The following is a 9,332-nucleotide window of genomic DNA, read 5'->3' on the forward strand; positions in this document are numbered from 1 at the left end:
TCTCTCTGCTCAATGCAAACATGTGTTTGCCACAGTGATATATTTGAACAGGTTAAAAACCTTTTAACAACATGAATTTATCACATTTGTTGGTTGTCTTCTGCAATGTGCACCAAGGGACTAACAGTGAATGTGTGCGATATGCCGTACTAAAAGCTTCAATGTAAAAACAAACATAGAGGCATCACTGCAATAAAAGGAAATTAAATTGAATCTGGTGTTTGTTGTTGCACTCCAAACCGTGACTTTTAATAACATGTTTCTACTTAACAGTCACATATTAGTTGTCCTTGTTGAAATACACACGACCATTTGCTAACTTCTTTCCCAATGCGGAGCTTGATTGTCCACAACTTCCGTTGTTTTTTTTTTCTCTTTTGCAAAGCAGTGCAAGCTGACTTTTCCAAATATTGCACAATTTGTGCATTGTGGCACACTGCACATGCGATTGCTCTTCGCTCTTAGCCCGTTTTTTTCCATGGCGCACTACTACGACGCTCCGGCAGCCACAGAAACATCCACACAAACGTGGCGAGTGAGTAACCCACCACCGTCTCCTGCCTTCCGAAAAAATCCGCGCGGTGGCGCTAGCTCATCTGGAAAGTGCGAATAGGATTCGTGACGGTTGACATTTACTATTCTTTGAGCTTAGCCTGCTACCTGGATCTAATGAAACCGTACATCGAAAGCGGCTTCGATTGCTTATCTTCGGGCGAACTTTCCACGAGTTTTTTGTGTTCAAGCTTCGGCGAATAGCCTGTAGAACCACAGGCGGTGTCCGAAAGAGTAGATGGCTCCGGCTTCTCCGGTGTAACATCTGCGAAGTACAAATGCCGTGTCGGTCACGTGAAACGTGTACATAGGTTGATACAAAGAAGGCACGCGATTACCGTATTCGTCATCGGCAGTACACCGTAGGAGCAAGTAACAGAGCGCACTGAGGAGCGCGGCTGCCACCGATGAGAACCCAATGTAGCGGAAGGTCAGGCTCCCTCCGATCTTGTTGATGCTGAGGCCTCCAACCAAGCTGCCGGCTGCCGAACCTGTTCGTGATGGAAGGGTAGTGTAGTTATTGCCATTGTTATCATTCATGTGGCGGCTCTCCGTCTTGGTCCCATCGAAACTAGTGTAATTTTAATGTTGGACATTTGTAATACCGAACACTTGTTGCTAAAAGCAACAGTCTAATAGCAAACAATATTTGTGAGCAAAGCCTTTAAAGACTCCATCTTGGGTCCATTGAAACCAGTGGCATTTCAGTGCGCGGCACTTAATACCGAGCATTTATTCCTAAAAGCAAAAAGCCAATATGGAGCAATATTCGTGAACATAGCCTTTAAAGACTCCATCTTGGGCCCATCGAAACCAGTGGCATTTCAATGCGGGGTACTTAATACCGAGCATTTATTGCTTAATACCGAGCATTTATTGCTAAAAGCGACAAGCCAATAGCAAGCAATATTTGGGAGCAAAGCTTCTAAAGACTCAATTTTGGGCCCATCGAAAGCAGTGGTATTTCAATGCGGAGTACTTAATACCAAGGTAAACGAACATTTATTGCTAAAAGCATCTGGCCAATAGCAAGCAATATTTGTGAACAAAGCCTATTGTGACTTCAATTAAGATTTACAAATCACCCTTTGATCACTCCGAATTTTCGGCGCGATAGTTGTAGCCGCTTATGGGCGATTCCACGAGAGATCGAACGTGCCTGTCCGGTCGATATTTTTGTTTTGCCTGGGTTTTTTACATGTTATGTGGCCATATTGAAAGCGCACGGAACCGAAAATTTTATTTCTAAGAAACGCTCCCAGCGCGCGGCCACCCTCAAATATTTGAAAGTGGCCGCGCGGACGTCCCGTTTTTGCTTACTGCAGTATTTTCGGATTTCATGGCCGAATTTAAGACGAACTATAAATGTTGGGTGGAAAATTTTTTCTGCTGGTTTTAATACGCATTACTGTTAATTACATCCATGCCTTTTTTTATGCTTTCCTCAAAAGACACAAAAAGTAAAAAAATAATTAAAACGCGGCCCAAATAAAAACGTTTGCTATGTTTGATGTGCCTTGGCGCTTGCCTATTTCACACAGGAACTTCAAAACAGTGTCACATATAGAAAAAAAAGCCTTTGCAACATTTCTGCTGAAGGTCGTTTTCCTACGGGCAGCGCGAAAGAAAAAAAATAGTTAAACAAGCGAATTTTTTAAAAAAGCTCATTTGTAAAAAACGATATAAAATAAAATAAAAAAACCCAGTCCCAATTTTGACGACGATTTTTTCATCGAAGAGCGCTCATGTCAGTGAAAACACGGTTTTAATATCACATGTCCTCATTTGCTTTGTGCACGAGAAAGAACGGGCCAAAATGACCCTTGCTGTGTGTGCTCACTTCAGTGCCACTGATGATTATCAGCTTGCATTGTGCGTAAATCTACAGTCTTAATTATACTGCTGCAGCAAAACTTTGCTTTGGTGGCTTGTCGTCAAGAAAAATATATTCTCAGATTTTATTTATATCTAGCGTGTGCGGGGGTGGGCTGCTGCCGCTCTCTAACAGGCTAACGTGTACACAATTTGCCGCCTACAACCTCGCCAAAAGCATCAGAGGAAAGGTGGGCGCACCTGTTCAAGATATCAATCGCTTCATCTTCCTGAAGAAATGCCTCGTCTACCTCATCGCCGTTCTCATAAATGTAGACATGTTTTCATTGAGGCGCGTAAAACAATGCTAGCAAACCTCGCAGGCGTCGCGAAGATCCTCAGCCTATGGCAGGAGCTTCTAGCTGGAGGTAGGCAACAACAAAAGTAGCAACGAAAAAAAAAATTGACGCGACGAAAATATTTTTCTCAGCAATCTTCTTTTTGTGAATGCGTAAATAATCCGCATAGCATACTCGGACTTAGGGCCGCGCGCATCGCGTGTAGTGAGCAGCTAGACCAAGTCGAAGAGAGAGAGAGAGGGGAAAGACAGGGAGGTTAATCAGAGGAAGCCTCCGGTTTGCTACCTTGTACGTGGGACGCGTTTGTACTGAACAGCGCCGCACACATTTACTCACTTCTGCGCTGCTGTCATGAATAAGTTTCCAGAACTGTTCACAGTTTCACATTGTTATGACCAAGGGTGTCAAACGCTTTGTGCTGTGATAATTTGTGGGCCACACTCGTTGTCAAAATTAAGGATAATGTCCGTCTGACGCCACCAGTGACCTCTGCTGTTCTCGACGTGGAAAAGCACTTCAGTAAAGTTCCCCCAAAACATCATAAATTGGGCAGCTTCGGCCATTATGCCGCACCGCACGTTTTCTGGCTGCTGAAACGCTGAGGTAAGGTCAATATGATACAGGAAGACCATAGCCGTGCGCACGGGGGGTGGGAGGGGGGCGCCCTCCCTAGACACCTAAGAAAAGGGGGGCACAAAATCGGCCCTATACATTGACTTAGTAGAGAGGGGGGTGCACCGCGATGAACCTTCCCCGCCACCTGAAGGGGAACCCTTCGCACGCCTATCAGGAAGACGTTATCTGCGACGCCGAAAACATGTGACAGCGGGAAGCGAAATAAACGGCTCGGAAATGAGCGACATAACTTTTTACAAATGTTACTCAGGCAGAGTGTACGTCGAATGGGCAAACTGGTTAGAGTGTACAATGCACGTAATGGAAGGGAAGCAAGCAGGACAGTGAGAAAGCACTTCCATAACAGTGTGCCTACTAATTGTGGCATTTAGTTACAGATTAAGCTCGCCTGTCGCTGCATACAGATGCTTTATTTGGTGTGCAAGGCGAATTTTGGCAAAGTCACCTAAACTCTGTGCTCACGGTGTCTCCCGTGCTCCTGATTAGCGAATAATGTCGGGGTAAGTTCAGGCTGTAGGCTGCAAACTGCGTACGCGTTAGCCCTCTAGAGAGGGCCGCAGTCCACCCCAGCACACGCTAGACACAAATAAAATCTGGGATTACATTTTTCATGACGAAAAGCCACCAGAGCAAAGTGTTGCTGCAGCAAAATAATAATAAAAAAAACTAGATTTACGCAAAACGCAAGCTGATAGTAACCATCAATCGCACGTAAGTGAGCACACAAAGCAAGGGTCATTATGGCCCGTTATATCTCGTGAACAAAGCAAATGAGGACATATGATATTAAAACCGTGTTTTCACTGACATAAGCGCTCTTCGATAAAAATATTGTCGACAAAATTCAGACAGGGACTTTTTTTAGTTTATTTTTTGAAAATGATCTTTTTTGAAAAAAAAGCTCGCGTCTTTAACTATTTTTTTTTTATTTTGCGCTGCCCGTAGGAAAGCGACCTTCCGAAGAAATGTTGCAAAGGCTCTTTGTGAAATATTTACACGCGCCGCGTGGAAATATTGTGCAAGAAAATTTTACATTGTTTTAACAGCACGCAAGATCGCCCCGCATAAGACGCCCAAGAGAATGGATTAAGCGCCAGTGTTTTAAACAATTGATTACAGCAGTTGGTTAAAATACTGAGCGCCTATTCTTACCGAGACCATCGTAGTTGGCTCCGAGGATGCAGACCATTGAGGCGGCTGTTCCGGGTCTGGCCTTCTTCTTAGCGAACACAGCCATAGCTGCGTACACCATCGGGAAAATGGCTCCCCCAACGATGTTCACGGCAAGCGATCCCCAGACATCCCGCAGGAACGAATAGCCAATGGCCTTGCAGGCGAACAGCACGAACGCTACTGAGTAGGAGTAGAAGTACCCGATCTTCCTCAGTATGTACGTTGACAGAAAGAAGAGCACAGGCTCTGCGCCGAAACACTGGATTGTCTTGGTTAGGCCTATGAGGTACGTGGGTGTTCCCAAGTCTTCCAGGAACCACGTCTCAAACGTGTTCAGAAAGCCCATCAAGGATCCCGCCAGGAATGTGAAAAACGTGAAGAGCAGGATCTCGGGACTTGATAATAGCTGCGCGATATCCTTGTAGAAACTGACAGAGACTTCTGCGACGCGCATCCTTGGCACGGAGAGGATAAGGATCATGTCTAGAAGCATGGCACTGGCGAATACGTAGAAGCAGGGCCTAGTAGTCGGTGAACTTTTCGCTGCTGGCTACGTCCACAAGGTATCCAATCAGCGGCGACGTCATGCCATAGCTTAAGGTGCCGAAGAGACGTTGTCTACCGAAGACTTCGATGTCCGAGCCGAGCGCATTGCTCACGGCGGCGTCGCCGACGTTGTTCAGCGCTGAGGACAACGCGAAGCCCAGGATAGCGGATACAGCGTAGATCCAGAAGTTTGGGTTATGGTACAGTGCAGCATCGCAAGAGCACTTCATATCACCAGGAACGACGAGGAAGTCGTTTGCTCGTGACTTGTTATTCCGAAGGTCTTACATGGTTTAGAATAGTTGGCCAAAAGTATTTTGCCGTCCATGGTAAGGCTAACGCTGACCCCTTTCCACACACGTTTTTCCGTAGACAACACACAAAATAAGGAATCCGCTTCCACTAGAAGGACACCGTTCCGATACAGAAGACCCTGTGACATCGAACTCCCCCAAGTGGGCAACTCAGATGACCCTGGTATGTCGCGGCATCAGATATGGCGCTGGGGCAGAAGAACGCGATGCCGTAAAGTATAGTGCATAGAACTTGCAGGACTAGGATGACGGCAGTGACGTTTCGAGTTCGGTCGATAATGACACCGCACACGGGCTTGGAGACGACCGCTGTGAGCCGCATGATGGCGAAGATGACCGCCATAGAAGCAGGGCCAATGCCGTTTCGTCTTCCCACGACGGGTATGAACGGCCCGATGCCAGCTTGTCCTACGAGGAAGCAATCAAGCAAACGCATGAGGTTAAACTGTATTCTGCTCATCAAGTCGGGGCCGCGACATGAAGAATGTCGTAATGAAACGCAAGTCAGAGGAACACATTGTGTAAATTGAACGCAGCGTTGCATTCAAATGAAAGTATGGGAACATACTCCAAACCCACTGTTTAATATGTAGCCTTTCCATCTGGATCCATCAGCTTCAACTTCAAATTCCATCCGGACTATTTCGATCCGAAACAACAGTCCTCTGCCGCCTGTGGCTTGGAGTGTCTTTCACGAACAGCTTTGCTTATCGAATCGGAATGGCAGACAGTGCTGCCTGTGCTCACTGTGGCAGCGAGGAAACCATTGCGCACGTCCTGTGTCACTGTCCTCACTATAGTTCCCAAAGACAACAGCTCTCAGCAACGCTAGCACGCCTCGATGACCAGCTGCTTTCGGAACAATCAATCTTGGAGTGCCGGAACGTTCTAGCTTCCAACCAGAAAGCGACGAAGGCCGTTGCTGAAGGTTCTCCGCTCAACCGACCTCGTTAAACGACTATGATGCTCCCGTGCTAGAGTGTGTGCGTTCCCCCCCCTTTTTTTCTTCCTCTTTTTTTTTCTCTTCCTTACTTTTCTATCCCCCTTACCCCTTCCCCAGTGCAGGGTAGCGAACCGAAAATTTCTGGTTAACCTCCCTGCCGTTCACTTAACCTTTCTCTCTCTCTCTCTCCATCGGAGGGAGGAACACCTCCTTCTGGACTGTTACACGGGGTTACAAAGACTGACGTCGTAGTCTCGGCAGTGCATTTTCGTGTGTAAACGCATATTTACAACAGCCGGTAGCACTATAGGGGGGCCCCCGAGAAGCCCTTGTTTGAAAGGTGTACAGGTATACCGCAAAGATGGAGCGGCTGTGTCTTCTATGCCTTTATGTTTTACTGCCCTTCCTTCCTTTCTTTCTAGAACAGCGGAACCCGTCTTCGCGTCAGACTTCCATCACTGTTCTTCGTCTTTTGCGCGTGGCCTCCGTTCGGCGCTTGATCCAGCATTTTTCTGACAGCGGTTATCGCTGTCAGAAAAATGCTGGAGTGGCTTCACTCGATGGAGTGGCCGCATTCTCTTACGCCAGCGTTTAGTAGAGTTAGCCAGATCGGATTCGAAAGGGGTTAGCTGCTAGCGTTACTTCGCATAACATTCTAATTTGTTGCTGTTGTATTCATTGCTTGCACCCTTGCGGCGAAACTTGCGACTTTTTCTATAGGTAGCCAAGCATACTCAGCAGCCTAGGTCAGCCACCTTGCCTATAACTTGTCTGTTCTCTATCTAGTAGTTTACTGACCTCCAGTGAATAGAAAGTAGTGCAGCTTGAAGGGCAGTAGTTTGCGGTTGACGCAGGCCGGAAGCCAAGAGCAGGTCGTCGCCGGCGGCGTCGAAATCGTGTTTCGGTTCCTGCGCCATGAAGAGAAAATCAGGTTTGCGTACATATGCTTTAAGATTGTGACTACGTCGCCACTGGTAAGGCAAACTGCAACTCATGAAAGCCAGCTTTAAAATTATGGAGAGAGGTGACTGTTCTTGAAGCGTAAAGCGATGCGAACCCATATTCGTTGGGCTCCTTTTGACGGACGCTGAGTATTCCTCTGGACGAATTCAAGCGTGTGAGGTATAAATAACCATCTCTAGAAAATCGTATGCTCACTTAGTCGTTCGCTCACAGTCACAAAAAATAATAAAAAAACTTCAGCCATTGGAACTATGAAGTTGGCTGTTGAGAAGCACGATACAAAATACAATAGGAAAGAAAATTGTTAGGTTTAGGAGTATGATATGCTACTTTAGACCAAATTGTGTAAAGGAAACCGGAACATGCGCGCTCACGAGGCACGGGATAGCCACACAAGGTGGTGACCGTGAAACAAGAAGAAATAGTAGAGAAGGAAAGGCAGGGACGTTAAGGGGGGACGTGGCTTTGGAAAACCAGCTTCCTTATAACTTAACAGATGTTGATGAAAATTGGCACTTATATTCAGCATGTCGCCGTGATGCTTCCATAAAAGTTTCAGAGTGATTGCTTCAGAACGTTTTATTCAATTAAATGTTTACTTTTCGCGTTCTTTTGCACTTGCGCAATGCCTGGGGATCTTAAAAAATGCACTTGAAGGCTAGGCGAATATTTGTTGTATAGCTAAATGCACGCCGAGTGTCATGACATGCTTGCTTTATTTATTTTCCAACACAAAGTTCTTGCATTGCGGTTCTTTTTGCTACCTTCAAATCATGCACACTCTTGGTGTGAACGACTAGGCACACCGTAAAATTAGAGAGAGCGAAAACAAGAAAGAAATAATGTCACGATATACATTGTAATCTAAGAAACATGACAAAAGAAACAGAGTCAAAATAGGCCAAACGGTTACAAAAAAAAAAGGGTCTGGTAAGTCACCAGGCAGGCAAAAAGACACTTTTGAGAAAACGGCTCTCGTAGTTTCACCTTGCCTCCACTGATCTAGAATGCACCAGTACCATAGTTCTTGGTGTCCTTAGTGGTGCGGGGCCTGTTGGGCATTTGGTGCTTGCTTTGATGCGCTTTTCATGCCTTTTTTTCAGAATGGTATCCTCCTATGCAGTTCTTTGAATGGAGTGCTTTGCAGGCTTTGGGCTAAGCGATGCACAAAAGCTCTCTATAAGCATGAAGACTGCCAGTATTATACTTGCAGACTGCCTCACTGACAGCTGTTTCGTCAGCAATCAGTAAATCATTTAGCTCTTATGGTAGAATTGACGAAACTATGCCGAATGAAGACTCTCGGCTGCATTTTGGGTTTTCTTGCCTTGGCGACGGCTGAGCAACTGAGGGTCGGAGGGCATTGGTAGACTGCCAGCCATGCAGTGCTGCCAATTTATACGCGTCTGGTTGTGGAGCCCTGCCTTCAGCTTCCACAGCCGGTACTTGCACCAGCTCAGGGACCCAGGTGGGCAGAATTCATGGTGCGGCTCTCCATCTCTCGCGGTGACGTAAGAGAACGTTGCCATTATGGCCTTTTGCATGTCATCAACGTCAATGTTGTCACGGATAGCCATACCATAATAATTAGTCGGTATTTTAATCAGGTATTGAATCAGGCCGCCCTATCCTCCCTTTGGTTGATCTTTCTTGCTTCTTGACCACGGTGTAAGGCAAATATTTTATTGCGATAGCAATTATACCGACAGTCTCGACGGGTTTTTGCCGTCGCCGTTGCCGTCGCCGTCATGTCCTTCCGGTATGAAGTCCAAACTGATAAGATCGCCCCGCGCATTGTACGTTCTACCACGGGTAAAAGCGCGCGAGCGGGGGCGACGAACGCGGCCGAAGCAGAGTTCAAACGAGCCGGCTCATTTACGTCGCTCGGAGGGTGCATGCGATAACATCACCCCGCTCGGGAGGCCTGCCGTCGAAGCAGTCAGGAAACGCCCCGCCCGTCTTTAACGAGCCTTGAAAGACGCGAAGACGCGAGGGGGGGGGGGGAGTGTGGCGCGAGGAGCAACTTTGAACTTT

The 9,332-nt window shown here is 46.7% G+C and overlaps 1 protein-coding gene across 1 annotated transcript; it reads right to left on the reverse strand.

Annotated features, from left to right (window-relative positions):
* Positions 1-738: 738 nt before the first annotated feature.
* Positions 739-4,933, reverse strand: LOC119397556 (major facilitator superfamily domain-containing protein 6-like). Its single transcript, XM_049416597.1, has 2 exons — positions 4,512-4,933; positions 739-1,043 (listed from the first exon to the last, which is right to left on the reverse strand). Exons 1-2 carry the CDS (start codon positions 4,876-4,878, stop codon positions 739-741), a joined length of 672 nt encoding a protein of 223 aa, XP_049272554.1. The 5' UTR covers positions 4,879-4,933.
* Between the last annotated feature and the right edge of the window lie 4,399 nt (positions 4,934-9,332).

This window comes from Rhipicephalus sanguineus, chromosome 6 (genome assembly GCF_013339695.2).
Source record: "Rhipicephalus sanguineus isolate Rsan-2018 chromosome 6, BIME_Rsan_1.4, whole genome shotgun sequence".
In the NCBI taxonomy this organism is placed as follows: domain Eukaryota; kingdom Metazoa; phylum Arthropoda; class Arachnida; order Ixodida; family Ixodidae; genus Rhipicephalus; species Rhipicephalus sanguineus.